Source organism: Pristiophorus japonicus, chromosome 12, assembly GCF_044704955.1.
Source record: "Pristiophorus japonicus isolate sPriJap1 chromosome 12, sPriJap1.hap1, whole genome shotgun sequence".
In the NCBI taxonomy this organism is placed as follows: Eukaryota; Metazoa; Chordata; class Chondrichthyes; family Pristiophoridae; genus Pristiophorus; species Pristiophorus japonicus.
The window spans coordinates 92,728,370-92,748,074 of record NC_091988.1 but is presented as its reverse complement, the minus strand read 5'-3'; the positions used below and the strand labels follow the sequence as shown (position 1 = coordinate 92,748,074).

The window sequence follows — 19,705 nt, the reverse complement described above, 5'->3', positions numbered from 1 at the left end:
AAAAACCTCCTGATATCTAACCTAATTCTATGCTTACATAACTTATACGCAGGGCTGCTGGTCCTCCCCAATATAGCTAATTCAAATAACCTATCCACATGGAATCTAAATCCACCATTGTTTCAAAGACTGCAATCAAATCTCCTTGAAGTCTGCGCTTTTCTGGAGCAAAAGGTCCCAAGCTCTCTAAGCCACTGGTAACTAGGTATCAACCTGGTGGCCCTTCTCTGAATCTTTTCCAGGCCCTCGCTATCATCATCATCATAGGCAGTCCCTCGAAACGAGGATGACTTGCTTCCACGCCAAAAAGGGATGAGTTCACAGGTGTTTCAATGAAGGACCTAAAATTCCAGGTCCTGAACTACATCCTGAAGGGTGGAAGGTGCCTGTGTGTGGATTTTTTTTAACGTGTGGTGGCCGTTAACATACCCACAATGTGAGGGGACGAAAACTGGACCACAGTATTATACATCAGGTGAAATCAAGGTTTAATACAAGGACCATATAATATTTTTTAGTTTTATACTGGATTGTCTGGGCAATACATTCTACTGCTCTATTGACTTTTGCTATAGCCTCACGGCACTTAAACGATTCATGTACTGTAATACTTGGGTCTTTCTCCTGGTCAACAGTCTTAAATGCGCAACCCTGTATTGTATACACCTGCTTGGCATTAGCCCTAACCACATGCATAACACTACATTTTCTGGAGGACCTCCTGGCTGCATGAACTCATTTCATCCATGACCATCGCAGCCAAGAGACTTTCCCATCAGTCTCAACTGGATTCAAACTGACGTCTCGGAGCGGGTGCAGGACATTCTGAAAAGGGAGGTTGAACAGCCAGTTGTCGTGGTGGGATGAGGTCCTATGAGATGAATTTAGGGAGCTAGGAGCTAAATTAAAAAGTAGGTCCTCAAAAGTAGTAATCTCAGGATAGCTACCAATGCCACGTGCTAGTCAGATTAGGAATCGCAGGATAGCTCAGATGAATACGTGGCTTGAGGAGTGGTGCAGAAGGGAGGGATTCAAATTCCTGGGACATTGGAACCGGTTCAGGGGGAGGTGGGACTAGTACAAACCGGACGGTCTGCACCTGGGCAGGACCGGAACCAATGTCCTAGGGGGAGTGTTTGCTAGTGCTGTTAGGGAGGAGTTAAACTAATATGGCAGGGGGATGGGAACTTATGCAGGGAGGCAGAGGGAAATAAAAGAGAGACAGAGGCAAAAGATAGAAAGGAGAATAGTAAAAGTGGAGGGCAGAGAAACCCAAGGCAAAAAACAAAAAGGGCCACATTACAGCAAAATTCTAAATGGGCAAAGTGTGTTAAAAAGACAAGCCTGAAGGCTCTATGCCTCAATGCGAGGAGTATTCAGAATAAAGTGGACAAATTAACTGCGCAGATAGCAGTTAATGGATATGATTTAGTTGGCATCATGGAGACATGGCTCCAGGGTGACCAAGGCTGGGAACTCAACATCCAGGGGTATTCAACATTTAGGAAGGATAGACAGAAAGGAAAAGGAGGCGGGATGGCGTTGCTGGTGAAAGAGGAAATTAATGCAATAATAAGGAAGGACATTGGTTTGGATGATGTGGAATCGGTATGGGTGGAGCTACGGAATGACAAAGGGCTGGTGGGAGTTGTGTACAGGCCACCAAACAGTAGTAGTGAGGTTGGGGACATCATCAAACATGAAATAAGGGATGTGTGCAATAAAGGTACAGCAGTTATCATGGGCGACTTTAATTTACATATAGATTGGGCTAACCAAACTGGTAGCAATGCGGTGGAGGAGGATTTCCTGGAGTATTTTAGGGATGGTTTTCTTGACCAATATGTTGAGGAACCAACTAGAGAGCTGGCCATCCTGGACTGGGTGATGTGTAATGAGAAGGGACTAATTAGCAATCTTGTTGTGCGAGGCCCCTTGGGGAAGAGTGACCATAATATGGTAGAATTCTTTATTAAGATGGAGAGTGACACAGTTAAATCAGAAACTAGGGTGCTGAACTTAAGGAAAGCTAACTTCGACGGCATGAGGCGTGAATTGGCTAAAATAGACTGGCGAGTGATACTTAAAGGGTTGACGATGGATAGGCAATGGCAAACATTTATAGATCACATGGATGAACTTCAACAATTGTACATCCCTGTCTGGAGTAAAAATAAAACAGGGAAGGTGGCTCAACCGTGGCTAACAAGTGAAATTAAGGATAGTGTTAGATCCAAGGAAGAGGCATATAAATTGGCCAGTAAAAGCAGCAAACCAGAGGACTGGGAGAAATTTAGAATTCAGCAGAGGAGGACAAAGGGTTTAATTAGGAGGGGGAAAATAGAGTACGGGAGGAAGCTTGCCGGGAACATAAAAACTGACAGCAAAAGCTTCTATAGATATGTGAAGAGAAAAAGATTAGTGAAGACAAATGTAGGTCCCTTGTAGTCGGACTCGGGTGAATTTATAATGGGGAACAAAGAAATGGCAGACCAATTGAACAAATACTTTGGTTCTGTCTTCACGAAGGAAGACATAAATAACCTTCCAGTTGTACTAGGGGACCGAGGGTCTAGTGCGAAGGAAGAATTGAAGGATATCCTAATTAGACAGGAAATTGTGTTGAGGAAATTGATGGGATTGAAGGCCGATAAATCCCTGGGGCCTGATTGTCTGCATTCCAGAGTACTTAAGGAAGTGGTCCTAGAAATAGTGGATGCATTGGTGATCATTTTCCAACAGTCTATAGACTCTGGATCAGTTCCTATGGACTGGAAAGGAGGGAGAGAGAAAACTGGTAATTATAGACCGGATAGCCTGACATCAGTAGTGGGGAAAATGTTGGAATCAATTATTAAGGATGAAATAGCAGCACATTTGGAAAGCAGTGACAGGATCGGTCCAAGTCAGCATGGATTTATGAAAGGGAAATCATGCTTGACAAATCTTCTGGAATTTTTTGAGGATGTAACTAGTAGAGTGGACAAGGGAGAACCAGTGGATGTGGTGTATTTGGACTTTCAAAAAGGCCTTTGACAAGGTCCCACATAAGAGATTGGTGTGCAAAATCAAAGCACATGGTATTGGGGGTAATGTACTGGCGTGGATAGAGAAGTGGTTGGCAGACAGGAAGCAGAGAGTCGGGATCATTGGGTCCTTTTTGGAATGGGAGGCAGTGACTAGTGGAGTGCCGCAGGGCTCAGTGCTGGGACCCCAGCTCTTTACAATATACATCAATGATTTGGATGAAGGAATTGAGTGTAATATCTACAAGTTTGTAGACGACACTAAACTGGGTGGCAGTGTGAGCTGTGAGGAGGATGCTAAGAGGCTGCAGGGTGACTTGGACAGGTTAGGTGAGTGGGCAAATGCATGGCAGATGCAGTATAATGTGGATAAATGTGAGGTTATCCACTTTGGTGGCAAAAACACGAAGGCAGAATATTATCTGAATGGCGGCAGATTAGGAAAAGGGGAGGTGCAACGAGACCTGGGAGTCATGGTTCATCAGTCATTTAAAGTTGGCATGCAGGTACAGCAGGTGGTGAAGAAGGCAAATAGCATGTTGGCCTTCATAGCTAGGGGATTTGAGTATAGGAGCAGGGAGGTCTTACTGCAACTGTACAGGGCCTTGGTGAGGCCTCACCTGGAATATTGTGTTCAGTTTTGGTCTCCTAATCTGAGGAAGGATGTTCTTGCTATTGAGGGAGTGCAGCGAAGGTTCACCAGACTGATTCCAGGGATGGCTGGACTGACATATGAGGAGCGGATGGATCAACTGGGCCTTTATACACTGGAGTTTAGAAGGATGAGAGGGGATCTCATAGAAACGTATAAGATTCTGACGGGACGGGACAGGTTAGATGCGGGAAGAATGTTCCCGATGTTGGGGAAGTCCAGAACCAGGGGACACAGTCTTAGGATAAGGGATAGGCCATTTAAGACTGAGATGAGGAGAAACTTCTTCACTCAGAGAGTTGTTAACCTGTAGAATTCCCTGCCGCAGAGAGTTGTTGATACCAGTTCATTGGATGTATTCAAGAGGGAGTTAGATATGGCCCTTACGGCTAAAGGGATCAAGGGGTATGGAGAGAAAGCGGGAAAGAGGTACTGAGGTGAAGGATCAGCCATGATCTTATTGAATGGTGGTGCAGGCTCGAAGGGCCGAATGGTCTACTCCTGCACCTATTTTCTATGTTTCTATGTTTCTATGAAATTAAATGACATCTGCCAGGTGTAGCCCCATTCCACCATCACAGCCAGATCAGAGGTCCTAAAATCCACACTAATCTAACATCCAGACAGATTTTGAGATGGCATAAAAGATGAGGAAAGAGATAGAGGAATGAGAAAACTGGGAAAGAGTCTGTGATAAATTTGTATCTTCACCACCTTGGTAGTAATCTGGTGGAATCTGAAACACCTCCTGATATCTAACCTAATTCTATACTTAGGTAACTTATCCGCATGTCTGCTGGTTGTCCCCAATATATCTAACTCTGGTGGAACATGTCTGCATACACATATGTGAGCACAAGAGAAAGGAAACAGTACTAAAGATTGTAGGTTGTGGTGAAAGGTTAATGGTCGGGTCAGTGGTGAGGCAGAGATGAGGCTGAGTACCCCTTCTTTAAAGAAAAACTCAATTTATCCACTGTGTGTGTTTAGAAACAAAAGAGAACATGTTTACTGGAAAAAAATCAGGACAACACTGTCCCTTTAAGAAAATAAAATTCACAAATTTCTATTATATATAATATTTGGTCACCTTGCTCTTATTGGGAAATCCATTGTACCATCGTTAGTACCAGTTACACCTAAGCTGTGAAATGAGTTTTCAGTGATAAGGGTGTCACAGCTTATGTGCCACACACTAACCCAGCCAGACAAGAGATACAGCAAACTGGCCTGTACCTGAACACTATTTTAATTTCAATGGCAGAACCAGCAATACCCTCACAATCCCAGCCTCTAAGCACAGCCCAGGATTCAGACCTTCACAACTCTGAAAATTATTCTGTTGAGTCCTTCTTATCATAGAATCATACAGCATAGGAGGCCATTCAGCCCAGTGTGCTTGTTCTAGCCCTTTGAAAAAAGCTATCCAATTAGTTTGCTTTCCCCATAATTGTTTTCCTTTTCAAGTATTTATCCAATTCCCTTTTAGAAATTACTATTGAATCTGCTTCCACCACCTTTTCAGACTGCACCACAACAGTGCATTTCCAGGTCATAACTTAGTGCAGAACCTCACCCGCTGGCTGGAAAATTGTGGGGAGATTGTGTTGCCAATGGGTGAGGCACCATGGTTAGAGAGCATTTCCATAAAATTAACCCCATCCACCCATACATGACAGAGTAATGCCACCAATCAAGTGCACATTATGTCTGGAGGAACCTGCAGTAATAACATCGCAATCACTGATCGCCGTATGTGAAGCACAGCACATATCCCGGATGTGGTCCACACTGATACATCAGTACAAAAGACCATCCACAAAAACCTGAAACACTCATGATAGTGACTGCACCACAAGATGCCAGGAAATGTTTTGTGGTTGAAATTTAATCTGCTTCAGATAACGGTTAGAAACTGCTTGAGCGTTGACCTTGTGGTGTGCAGCCTCATGCAAACATCTCGGGTAATATCACTGGGTATGACTTTAACTCCCAGTGGGTTGCGAGCAGAGCGAATGCGGAATGCACTTTCAGGCCCACCGTACTTTAAGTCCTGGCCCGAATCCACATGCCACCGATCAACTGCCCGCCCGAAGTGGGCGGAGAGTAACAACTGGCCGGCAGGCAGGAGAGGAAGTTTGGGCGGCTGGGTGCCCTGTAAATTAATTTCCTTTAAATTTTTTCTTGGTGCGTGGCCCCTTTAAGGGGCTGTGCAGCCCATTCAAAAATACCATGCATGCCTGATTTTTCCCATTTAAAAGCCGGTAAGCTGGCTGTGCGGGACCTCCAGAGTGCTGCGTGACCATGCGGCTTAAAGGGAACATTGCTGGAGACCATCGGGTAGCACCAAAGGATGGCTCACCAGCAAATCATGGGTTGGTAGTTTCAGGAAGTTTGATTCGTTTATTTAATATAGCTCCTCTTTATCTTAAATCCAGTTATTTCATTACTAATCTCATGATCCAATGTCATGACCACCTGTTCTATTCCCCTAGTAAATAATGAGACAAAGTAATTAAGTAATATTTCAGCCACCTCTGCCTGTGATTTTATTCCGGCCCTCCCTTAATGGCCCTATTCCCATCCCGACCGTCCTTTTTTATTGATGTGCCTGTAAAATATTTTACTATTTTGTTTTATGTTCCTTGATAATTTAATTTCATAGTTCCTCTTTGTCTTCCTAATTGTTTTTTTGATTTCTTCCCTAATCTCTTTGTACTTTCCCTTATCATGCTCTCCCCTGCTGTTCGTGTACATCTATTTAATTTATGCCTCTTTCCTTACCTTCAATTTTACCCTTGTGCCTTTATTCATCCATAGGGCCCAAGTTTCGGGACGCGCCTAAAACGACACACTGGGGTTCCCCCTGCAGAATTGTTAATGAAGAGAGCACTCAAAACCAGGCTCTCCCTAGTCCACCAGGATCTAAATGATAATGTGGAAACCCGGCGTCACTGGCAAAGCATGTACCACGATTGCGCGGCTGTATCACGTGACATTGATGTTAACAACCCTGTATTTGTCCTGAACTACGGTCATGGTCCTAAATGGGTCGCTACCACTGTCTTGGCCAAGGAGGTGAATAGAGTGTTTATAGTCAAACTATTGAATGGACAAACGTGCAGAAAGCATTTGGATCAGACCAAACTGCGGTTCACCGATAACCAGGAACAACCTGAAGAGGACATCACCATCATCGATCCACCAACACACACCCAACCAGCAATCGGCCTCGCTGTCAATCAAGAGCATGAACCCACCATTCCCAACAGTCCTGTCAGACCAGCCGCGCCGCAGTGCAGCAATGGTCCGACCAACTCCCCCATGCCAGAGTTTGAACTCAGACAATCAACCAGGGAGCGTAGGGCCCCGGACTGTCTCAACTTGTAAATAATTTGTATCAAAGACCCTAGTGGTGGTGCCGGGGGGGGGGGGGGGGGGGGGGTGATGTTATGTATGTAAACATTGTAAGACGTGCCACCAGAGGGCTCACTGTTGGATGTCCAAGAGCCATCTGCACACCTTCTGCAAGGAAGTATAAAAGGTTGTCTGCCATGCTGCTTAGGCACTCTGGAGTTGTATTAAGAGACTAAGGTCACATCAGTTTTAGCTCACAGTACTCGGGCCCAAGTTTCCACACGCGTCTAGAATGGCGCAGTCCCGACCTGGACGCCCGTTTTTCGCGCCACAAAGTGCGCCTAAAAAAATCCTCGGTATTCTCCACCTCCCTGCAGGTCCTCTGGCCCTCGGCGCAGCGCAGCACGAGCTGTGGGGGGCGGATCCAGGTCCCTGCGCTGAAAACAGTGCCGGGACCTCTGCACATGCGCGCTACAGTGGGCACGCAAGTGCAGTAGCTCCAGGCGCCCGAAACTGTGTGGGAGGGCCCGAAGCACGCAGCCCCCTAGCCCTGGCCGAATGGCCTCACTGGGGCTGCGTGAATAAGGCTTCTCCCACGCCCAGCTCCTGCTTCCTCCTGACTCGACTCAACTCCCGCTTCCCACCTGCCCCCCGGACCAGATCCGACACCCGCTCGCCCCCCCCCCCGCCGGACCCGACCCGACACCCGCTCCCCCCCCCCGGACCCGACCCGATTCCCGCTCCCGCTGCCTCCCCCCCCCGACTGGACCCGATTCCGCTCCCCCTCCCTCCGGACCCGACCCGACTCCCGCTCCCCCCCCCCCCGACTGGACCCGACCCAACTCCGCTCCCGCTGCCCCCCCCGACTGGACCCCGACCTGATTCCCGCTCCCCACCCCTCCGGACCCGACCCGACTCCCGCTCCCACCCCGCAGACTGGACCCGACCCAACTCCCGCTCCGCCCCCCCCGACTGGACCCGATCCGCGCTCCTGCTCCCAACCCCCCCTCCCCTCCCCTCCCCCTCCCCCGACTGGACCTGACTCGACCCACGCTTCCGCCCCCCGACCCGACCCCCCCACTGGACCCGACCCCTGCTCCGCTCCCCCCTGACTGGACCCGACCCGCGCTCCTGCTCCCCCCACTCGACCCGACCCGACTCCCGCTCCTGCCCCTGGACTGGATCCGACCTGACGTCTCCCTCCTCCCTCCCCCCCCCTCTCCCTCCCTCCCCCCCCCTCTCTCTCCCCCCCCCCCTCTCTCTCTTCCCCCTCTCTCTCTCTTCCCCCCCCTCTCTCTCTTCCCCCCCCCTCTCTCTCTCCTCCCCACCCCCTCTCTCTCCCTCCCACCCCTCTCTCTCCCTCCCTCCCCCCGAACCGAACCTCCCCGACCCGACCCAACGCCACCTGTAAATCTCGTGCTGGGGACGGACCCTGCCCGAAGTCTCGGGCCGGCCCGTTCAGCCTTCGGTCCCGAAAGGCCTGCCTGAAGCACTTCCACACAGGTAGGAAGATGGTTTATTTAATCTTTTCTTTGCTTATAAATGTTTATTCAGGTTGGATTTATTTGTATAATATTTGTAGAAGTATAAATAAGATTTATTGTAGAATTTAATGAGTTCCCTTCCCCCCCCCCTCCTCATTCTGGACGCCTAATTTGTAACCTGCGCCTGATTTTTTAATGTGTAGAACAGGTTTTTTCAGTTCTACAAAAATCTTCACTTGCTCCATTCTAAGTTAGTTTGGAGTACGTTTTCACTGTGGAAACTTTGAAATCAGGCGTCAGTGGCCGGACACACCCCCTTTTGAAGAAAAAAATTCTGTTCCAAAGTAGAACTGTTCTACCTGACTAGAACTGCAGAAAAAAAAATGTGGAGAATTGCGATTTCTAAGATAGTCCGTTCTCCACCAGTTGCTCCTAAAAATCAGGCGCAAATCATGTGGAAACTTGGGCCCTCAGTCTTAAGTTCTTTAAATTGCTTTTGTAGACGTGGACTCGGTTTTATGCATTTGGAGGGGGCCGTATGTCAGATGCAAGGTTTTTTTTTGCGTCATTGTAACAGAGGCAGAATGGAACAGAAACGGCGAGGGTATACTCGCCCTGCCATTTAGGAAATACATGACAAATGATATCAGTACATTCGGAAAGATGAGTAATGAGTTCTTGATCACATTCTGGTTTCCCAACCGCGTCCATTTCTTTCTGAGCGCAACATACAATGTATCACCCGAGTATTCCCTTTACACCATTTGCCTGCGATTATGACGAGAGTGCCGAGGAATATTAACGCAACTGCGGAACACGAGACAGCCAAAACACTGATGAAAGTCCCACAATCGGGGGTCACTTATTTGGCTCAGCCAGGTGATGACGGAAATAATACGCTGATCTGGTTCGGTCATTCCCTTCACAAGCGGAGCTGAATGCGTGACAGGTTTTGGTTCAGACCATGCAGTCTGAAACTCATTTAAAGTTTTTTTGGGGGGGGGTTCCGGAAAGGCAGGGGTAAGTGGCGAAGAATCATCATCCCCTCCTTTCTGAAACCGGCAAGTAATTCACTGGCTCCAAAGTTTATCCCCAGTCCCGCGCTCAGTGTAATCAACAATTGCTCTTTGAAACCGACCCGCAGCCAGAACACACAGCAGCACTTAACTCACCGAACCGATTCCACAGCCCGGGCTCCAAGGTGTCCATTACCAAACAAAAGTCCTCCATAATCTTAGCAGGGATCTCATACACAAAGTGCTGAGAAGTCATTTTAGTTTTTTATTTCTCTTAATTTCCCGCCTCTCAAATCGACTCGTCCTGTTGCAAGATCGCAGGCCCAGCCGAATGGTCAAACTTTCTTCAGTGATTCTGAACTTAACTAGTATTCCGGTGGAATATTTTGTTATGCGTCACATGAAGGAAATGAAGAAGTTGCGGTAGAAGGCCATTGGGCCGCCAACTAGCGGCAAGCAGGGCTTGAGTTCATTTCATGGTTACTTTTCCATTACTTTGAAACGCATCGTCAGTGTTTGTGACAAATGTATCGAGGGTCTCGGGGAAAGAATCCGGCTGGTGGTTGTAACGTTTACCAGCAGCAGGACAATCTGTGTGTATGGAGAGACTCGCCGCGCACACGTTCCACCTCATCGACCACACTGCACTTTGGGCTTTCTCAAGCCGCTCATCGGGCACAGTACAAGTAGATGTCAGAAGGGATTTAAAGGCACAGTACACCCCTCAAACTTTTACACCCCACCCTCGTCATTTTTGCTGAGCAGGATGATGTGGGACATAAGTTCTATCAAGTTAAAAGTAATAACTCGTCAGTTGTGGTAGCAACACAAGTTCCTCTCTCCATTATTTGAAGGGAGGTGTTAACCTGGTTAAAATAAATATTTATACTAACATCTAAATTCCTCTCAACCATTATAACCACTTAAAATCATGCCTCCGTTAAAATAGTGGACAGACGTGGATCGGAGCACGCTAAGCTTTTGTATGATAATATCACCAATAGCAACTTATATTTAGTCAGGGTCACCTGACGTAGACCTGACAACAACAACTTATATTTATATAGCGCCTTTAACGTAATGAAACATCCCAGGTGCTTCACAGGAATATTGTGAGATGAAAAATTTGACACCGAGCTGCTAAGATAAAATTAGCACAGGTGACCAAAAGCTTGGTCAAAGTTTTAAAGGGCTTCTTGAAGGAGGAAAGAGGGGTAGAGAGGTGGAGAGGTTTAGTCAGGGAGTTCCAGAGCTTGGGGCCTAGGCAACAGAAGGCACGGCCACCAATGGTTGTGTGATTATAATCAGGGATGCTCAAGAGGGCAGAATTAGAGGAGCGCAGACTACTTGGAGGGATATGGGGCTGGAGGAATTACAGAGAGGGAGGAGCGAAGCCATGGAGGGATTTGAAAATAAGGATGAGACTTTTGAAATTGAGGCATTGCTTAACTGGGAGCCAATGTAGGTCAGCGAGCACAGGGGTGATGGGCGAGCGGGATTTGGTGCGAGTTTGGACACGGGCAGCCGAGTTTTGAATCACCTCTGGTTTACGTAGCTTAGAATGTGGGAGGCCAGCCAGGAGTGTGTTGGAATAGTCAAGTCTAGAGGTAACATAGGCATGGATGAGGGCTTCAGCAGCAGATGAGTTGAGGCAAAGGAGGAGATGGGCGATGTTATGGAGGTAGAAATAGGTGGTCTTAGTTATTCAGCAGATATGTGGTCGAAAGCTCATTTCAGGGTCAAATATGACACCAAGGTTGCGAACAGTTTGGTTCAGCCTCAGACAGAGGTTGGGGAAAGTGATGGAGTCAGTGGCTAGGGAATGAAGTTTGTGGCAGGGACCGAAAACAATGGTTTTGGTGTTCCCAATATTTGGATGTTGGACAAGCAGTCTGACAATTTAGAGAACGTGGAGTGGTCGAGAGAAGTGGTGGTGAGGTAGAGTTGAGTGCTGTCAGCCAGAATGGAACCAGGTGAGTGCAGTCCCACCCAGCTGGATGACGGTGGAGAGGCGGTGGAGAAGGATGGTCAACCGTGTCAAAGGCTGAAGACAATTCAAGAAGGAGATGGAGGGATAGTTTACCTTTGTCACAGTCACAAACTATGGCATTTGTGACTTTGATGAGAGTCATTTTGGTACTGTGGCAGGGGCAGAAACCTGATTGGAGGGATTCAAACATATAGTTCTGGGAAAACTGGGCACGGATTTTCGAGGTGACAACACGTTCATGGTCTTTGGAGGGGAAAGGGAGATTGGAGATTGGGCGGTAGTTTGCAGGGATGGTGGGTAAAGTGGAATATTTAAAATAAACATTGAATACCAGGTCTGGTGGGGAGACTGCCTGCTTTCTGTCTGTAGCCAGGCTTCTCTGATGATACAAGTTCCAAGTAATCTTTTATACACTTAGTGATGCATGTCAGCCTCGTGCATGGCTCTCCTATGCCGTTTAATTGGCCCAAAGCCCGCGTGCAGAGTTGCTGATTAACTAATTCCCTTTCGCGTCACACAATTATTCACCTATCTCTCATATCAGATGGAGTTTCTCCAACATGTTACTTCTGACCCCTTGTTCTGTTTAACTGCCTATCTGGGCCTCTTGTGGTTCAATAGTCTAGCGCAATCAATCATTCTGACATGTTATTCTTACCATTATCTCTTCTGCCCGTAAAACAACTTAAAAAGCTGGCAACTACAAAAGCCTATTTGCTTTTTTTAGTCCCGAGACCCATTCTTAACCCTTTAATTAAAGCAGAGCTCGAAAGCACCACTTCAGAGGGGTCAAGGGTAATTTATTTGCAGAGAGGGGTGACGACGGCAGGTTTGAAGGAGAGGGGGACTGTACCTGAGGTGAGAGCACTGTTAACAATATCAGTATGGATATTTTCAATATTTAACGGTCCCAGGAAGCTTCTTACAGCCAGCCACAAAAGAGAGACTTTCATTACATCATCTGGAGCTCAATTCTCACCCAGAACTCTGCCAGAGACCACAGCCAACAGCGAGGCCCAAAGTCACCCTCTCTCTTTGCCCAACAACCTCTGAGTCTTTTCAAAAAATCTCCCTTTTCATTCTTTTCCTCTTGATCCATTTTGCAGAATATTTGTTTACTTTGCCTTTCACAGAGCTACCTCAGTCTCACGTAAAAGATCCCATGACACTATTTCGAAGAAGAGCAGGGGAGTTTCCCCCTGCAAAATTCGTGGGAAACCCTCCCCAGTGTTTGGACTCATTGGAAAAAAATTTTAATTTGGAACTATCTACCAGAAAGTTTGAGATCCTAAAGTGCACATGGAAGAAACTACGAACTTTAATCGAATTTGGGATTTTACAAAGCAGATTGAGTTTATGTGGGCAGGGCTAAAGAACTAAAGGAACTGTCCTTCAAAGAAGCCAGTTTTGAGTATTGAAGCTGTCGAGGGTATTGAAACTAAAGTAAATTGTCTGAAGAATTGTGGATACTCGAAAATCCTTCTCCCCAGGAGACATTAACATAGCAACAATTAAATCAGAGATAGCTAACCATTCCAGCCCATACATAATAACAATGGCACATCCAGCCTGCATGAAAACCCCAAGCACAGACAGACACTGCAAATACCAAAGCTAATATTTCCATCAAGAAACAGATTTAGAAGACCGACACATCCGAGACAGGTTAACATTTAATGGGCCCGCCAAAATATGACAAAGATATATCAAGCCCGCCAAATTTAAACAAAGAATCCGGGCTGATTTGGCGCGAAGTTTAGAACAGCCCCAAGGGTATAACTGGGCCCTGCTGTAACAAAGGGTATGCAATGCTTATGCCATGCTTAATGGAAGGTATGCACATAGCAGCCGAGCATCATAGAGCATCAAGAAGAGAGAGAGACCACCGCAGCAGTTGTAACTAACTTCTCCAGCCTCGACATCCTAAAATCAAAAAGGAAGGAAGAGCATCATTATCACGGCAGCAACCGACCACAGCCAACATGGTACCACCAAAACCACCATGATCGACCAACTTCGAAACAAAACTCCACAAGGAAGAAACCGAAGAATTGAAAGTTTACACTCTACAACCTAGGCCTGACTACCAACAGGTGAAAACATTATCTAAAAAGACTTTGAAACCTATTTCTAACGAAAGAAAATGGGTACTTACCCCATAAGTCCAAAACGCGCCCTACCGCATCAGCGGACACCACCCAACTGAAGATTGCGCAGTGTTGCCGTTCGGGGTACAGCAAGCAGAACCTACAGAATCCAACGAACCCCGAAATCGCGAACTACCGCTAATTGACCATAAAGGATTGGTGAGCATTGTCCCTGCCGCCCTGGAGTTTAACCTAGTCAGTGTTAGGCATTGGAAGGTGGGAGATGTATTATTCAATGTAACCCCTTTGAATGTGTGATGTACTGTTCTTTACTTGAGTGATTATAAGTCTGACATTGTATTTTCTTGCCTTTAATAAAATCAAAGTTCTTTTGCACCAAACACATTGTCTCTTGCACTTTATCATATCCCCCAAATAAATCCAGAGTCTAGAACCCAAGGGAGTGGGAGCGATTCGAACCACTCAGGTCAGAGGTGAACCTAACCCCCACACCACCCCCTTCCACCCCAGTGTCCTGGCCAACATTTAACTCTCAACCAATATCACTAAAACAGATTATCTGTCCATTATCTGTTTGTGGGATCTTGCTGTGCGCAAATTGGCTGCCACATTTCTTATGTTATAACAGTGACTACAACAATAAGAACAACTTGTATTTATATAGCGCCTTTAATATAGTGAAGTATTACAAGAGCATACTTTAAAAGTACTGAATTAGCAGTATAGCGCTTTGCAACGTTCTGAGTTTTGTGAAAGGCGCTGTATAAATGCAAGTCTTTCTTTTAGTATGGCGGGAACATGGTGCATTAGTGATTCCAGAGGTTTCTTATGAAGATTAGGCAGGTTTTGAAGTTGTAATATGTTGTAGAAAAGGAATGCCAAGAACTGCTCAGGCACAAAATTGTTCCAGTACAGGCTCCCATCATTTATACATAAAAAGCAAAATGGACACCACTGAGGGCACCAGCTAAGGCAGAGCCAATCAGAACTAAACGCATCAGTAACACATGCTACATAGGGAAATCAGCCAACATTTGCAGGCTTGAGCTCAGTAACTACAGAGTTAGCAGCTTAACAGGTGGTTCTGTAGAATTACTACAGGTGCATTCTGACTGTACCCTTCACTTGTGCCTTAGCTGCATCCCATTCAATCTCACAGAAGGTACTCAGAGTGAAGTTGAGTGGATCTGATAGTGTGCTAAAAGAGGGAAATAAAAGTGTGTTCTGAAGGCGCCACCTTTCACACTAGTGTCTCTGACATGTCTTCCTCTTTCCTCAACTGAGGATTCCTCTCCGCCATGGTTAACTTGACCCTCGAACATGTCCGTTGTATTTCCCGCACCTCTGCTCTCACCCCTTCCCCTCCCTCTCAGAACCACGACAGAATTCCCCTTATTCTCACCTTTCACCCCACCAGCCTCCATGTTCAACGGATCATCCTCCGCCATTTCTGCCACCTCCAGCGTGATCCCATCACCAATCACATCTTCCCCTCCCCTCCCCTCCCAGTGTTCCGAAGTGACCACTCCCTCCGCAATACTCTGTTCCATTCTGCAGTCACCCCCAGCACCCCTTCCACTACTCACAGCTCATTCCTGTGCAAGCGCAGGAGATGCAACAGCTGCCCTTTTACCTCCTCCCTTCCCACTGCCCAGGACCCCAAACACTCCTTCCAGGTGAAACAGCGATTTAGTTGTACTTCTTTCAATTTAGTATACAGTGTTCGCTGCTCACGATGTGGTCTCCTCTACATTGGGGAGACCAAATGCAGATTGGGTGACCGCTTTGCGGAACACCTCCGTTCAGTTTGTAAGCGTGACCCTGAGCTTCCGGTCGCCTGTCACTTTAATTCCCCGCTCCACTCCAACTCTGATATCTCCGTCCTCGGTCTCCTACGCTGTTCCAATGAAGCTCAATGCAAGCTTGAGGAACGGCACCTCATCTTTCGTTTAGGCACTTTACAGCCTTCTGGACTCAACATCGAGTTTAACAATTTCAGACCATAACCTCTGGCCATATTTTGTTCTCTTTCCTCCTTTCTTTTTTTGCAACCCCCTCCTTTTATTTTTATTTTCCCATGGCAGCTGGTAATTATTCCACCATTCATACCCTATCTAGACTCATCTTTTGTTTCCTAACTTGTGCCATTAACATCTCAATTTGGCCCGTTCTCCCTTTTGTCTCTCGAATCTCTCCTGCCTTCCACCCAATCACAGACCTTTCCATTTGTTCTTTCCTCCCCTCCCCCTTTCAGGGCCCCTTGCACTTCCTTAAGAATCTGTTACTTATCGAACTTTTGCCTGTTCTGACGAAGGGTCATCGACCCGAAACGTTAACTCTGATTCTCTCCACAGATGCTGCCAGACCCGCTGGGATTTCCAGCATTTTCTGTTTTTATTTCAGATTTGAGCATCTGCAATATTTTGCTTTGGAAATAAAAGAGAAGCTTTGTTTAATGCAGAGGTGGTTGGTTTGTGTGCTGTCAATCAGGAGAGCAAACTGTCCCCTTTAGACCGTGGGCCGAAGCCTGTTTTCTTGCTTAGATTTTTAGTTCCGTAGTCTCCGTGTGGGAAGTACCTAGAACTATGCTAAATATGTTAAACATATGTATCTGAAGCAAAAACTAATGATCCCAAGTCTGAAAATTGAGTGTTACCGAGAAATGGCCAAAAACAAAGAAACACATAAAAATGGTTGCCATGGTCTTTCTTTTCCCTAGCAACGGTGACATATCAGGGCTCCTGCTAAATTTTAAGCATGGCTAGTGTAAGAATTGGTAAAAGGAAGTATCACTAAGGACATCTGGGGTCTGGACGCATCATATGGTACAGTTATACATAAATCCAAGTTTTGTTTTCATATCCGTTGCTAAGAAAGAAATCTACCATAGTAACCATTTATTTCACATACACTTATTGACATTTCAGATGGATACCCGCACTCATTTGTCAACCATATAATTATGATAGTATTGATTGTTTTTAAAAGATAGAAGTACTGAAAAAACAAAATGGATCAGAAAAAAGTTAGAGGCTGAAAAGGAATGCATATCTACGAATCATCATCAGAATCAAGGTATCTGTTTGCTCAGCCCTAGAAGGCTCGGGCAAAGATGCAACATTCTCACAACCTACACATGAGCAGATGTCGGTGCAAGATAGCTTGTTGAGAAGACAAAAGCACCTTCCTTGTGCACACTCGGTCTTTTTGCATGAGCAATGTGCAAGCTCCATTACACTTTGTGCCATCCAGTCAGTGACAAATAGATTATCAAGTTTCCACCCATGATCCTTTGGAAATAGGATTTCCGGCATGTTCTCAAGGCATCGTTTGTGAATTGCAGACTGGTAGTTGGCACACTGTATATGCTTGTATAATGAATCTTTATTTGGTGGCAAGCACTTCTCTGCATAACTTCCGGTCTTGGACATTTGATATCTGGCCTAGTTCACATCTCTACATCCACTCTGCCCGTAGAATTCGCAAGCGTCTACCTCTAGTTCTTTACAAAGGGATTGGGAAACAACAAACGAGATCCCTAACTTCTCAATGTCGAACAGTGCTTTTTGCTGGCGATCAGGACTTTTGCTGATTTCACCTTCCCCATTCCATACACAGCACTCACTGAATCACATCCTGAAAACCAGTGAAACCCTATGAGAACAGCATATACATCTTTCCTAAAGTGATCAAAGATGTGATGAACATCTATTGTACATGTATTGTTTCCTCTTCCTGTGCGAAAGTAGAGCTTGGTATCAATATCCCTGCAGAACACCAAGCACAGTACAAAGACATCTGTGTCAGGACTGTTTATGACATGCTCACTGGAACTGGCAGAAAATGTGCTGTGAAGCAATAGTCGTGTGTTGGCTTCTTCCTGGTTGGAGAACAGAGCTGGGATTGGTACCACCTCCAGATCTGTTTTGCTGTCACTCTGACATATCATCATCATAGGCAGTCGCTCAGAATCGAGGAAAACTTGCTTTTGCTCTTAACATGAGTTCTTAGGTGGCTGTACAGTCCAATATGAGAATCACAGTCTCTGTCACAGGTGGGACAGATAGTCGTTGAGGGAAGGGGTGGGTAGGACTGGTTTGCTCTTTTTGCTGCCTGCGCTTGATTTCTGCACGCTCTCAGCGACGAGACTCGAGGTGCTCAGCGCCCTCCCGGATGCACTTCCTCCAATTAGGGCGGTCTTTGGCCAGAGTGTCAGTGGGGATGTTGCACTTTATCAGGGAGGTTTGAGGGTGTCCTTGTAACGTTTCCTCTGCCCACCTTTGGCTCGTTTGCCGTGGGCGAGTTCCAAATAGAGCGCTTGCTTTGGGAGTCGTGTCTGGCATGCGAACTATGTGGCCTGCCCAGCGGAGCTGATTAAGTGTGGTCAGTGCTTCAATGCTGGGGATGTTGGCCTGGTCGAGGATACTAATGTTGGTGCGTCTGTCCTCCCAGAGGATTTGTAGGATCTTGCGAGACATCGTTAGTGGTATTTCTCCAGCAACTTGAGGTGCCTATTGTACATGGTCCATGTCTCTGAGCCATACAGGAGGGCGGGTATTACTACAACCCTGTAGACCATGAGCTCGGTGGCAGTTTTGAGGGCTTGGTCTTCAAGCACTCTTTTCCTCAGGCGGCCGAAGGCTGCACTGGCGCACTGGAGGCGGTGTTGGATCTCGTCGTCAATGCCTGCTCTTGTTGATAGGAGGCTCCCGAGATAAGGGAAGTGGTCCACGTTGTCCAGGGCCGCGCCATGGATCTTGATGACTGGGGGACAGTGCTGTGCGGCGAGGACAGGCTGGTGGAAGACCTTTGTCTAACTGACGTTTAGCGTAAGGCCCATGCTTTTATGTCGACTATGTCCTGGAGGTCAGCCTCTGTGTGTGCACAGACGCAGGCGTCGTCCGCGTAATGTAGCTCGAACACAGAGGTTGGGGCGGACTTGGGCCTGGCCTGGAGACAACAAAGGTTGAACAGGTTCCCACTGGCTCTGCAGTTTAGTTCCACTCCAGCGGGGAGCTTGTCGACTGTGAGTGGAGCATGGCAGCAAGGAAGATTGAGAAGAGGTTTGGGGCGATGACGCAACCCTGTTTGACCCTGGTCCGGACGTGGATTGGGTCTGTAATGGATCCGTTGATAAAAATCACGGCCTGCATGTCATCGGGGAGCAGGCGGGGGATGGTGACGTACTTTTGGGGGCATCCTAAACAGAGGAGGACGCTCCATAAACCTCGCGGTTGACAGTGTCAAAGGCCTTTGTAAGGTCGAAGAAGGCCATATAAAAGGGCTGGCGCTATTCCCTACATTTTTCCTGCAGCTGTCACGCTGCAAAAATCAAGTCCGCTTTGCCCCGTAGGGAACGAAATCCGCACTGCGACTCTGGGAGGAGCTCCTCGGCCACAGGGAGATGATGGTTGAGGAGGGCTCTAGCGACGACTTTCCCAGCGGCTGATAGCAGGGAGATTCCTCTGTAGTTGCCGCAGTCGGACTTGTCCCCTTTTTAAAAGAGGATCACGATCACTGCATCTCTAAGATCTCCCGACATGCTCTCCTCCCTCCAGATGAGAGAGATGAGGTCATGTATCCGCGCCAACAGTGCCTCTCCGCCATACTTCAGTGCCTCTGCAGGAATTCTATCCACACCGTAGCCTTGTTATTTTTAAGCTGTCTTATGGCTTTTTCTACCATTTGCAATGTTGGGGTTTCACTGAGGTGGTGGCGGGTTCCATGCTGCAGGATGGAGTCAAGAACACTCGAGTCAAAGGCAGAGTCTCGATTGAAGAGATCTTCAAAGTGCTCCTTCCAGCGGGCCCTGACTGCCTTGGTGTCCTTGATGAGTGTTTCCCCGTTCTTGACCAGCAGTGGGGTGGAGCCTTTGGTGTTTGGACCGTAGGTGGCCTTGACTGCGATGAAGAATATAGAATGACACATATAGAATGACACTCACTTCCATGTGCAACAAAGAGCATTACATCATCAATAATCTCCTTTACAGACTTGCACCATCTTTCTTGGAGGAATTGGAGAAGATTTTCCTTGTTGTCACTGCGAGATAGAAATTTTGTCAACTACTTT

At 46.9% G+C, this 19,705-nt stretch overlaps 1 protein-coding gene across 2 annotated transcripts in view; it reads right to left on the bottom strand.

Moving 5' to 3' along the window:
- The window catches only part of LOC139277375 (interleukin-1 receptor-associated kinase-like 2), a 49,830-nt gene extending 39,658 nt beyond the window's left edge, over positions 1-10,172 (bottom strand). For both annotated transcript variants that reach the window (XM_070895758.1, XM_070895759.1), the window contains exon 1: positions 9,692-10,172. In XM_070895758.1, the coding sequence (XP_070751859.1) occupies positions 9,692-9,791 (100 nt within the window). In that variant the 5' untranslated portion in view covers positions 9,792-10,172. The remainder of the gene's footprint in view (positions 1-9,691) is intronic.
- Between the last annotated feature and the right edge of the window lie 9,533 nt (positions 10,173-19,705).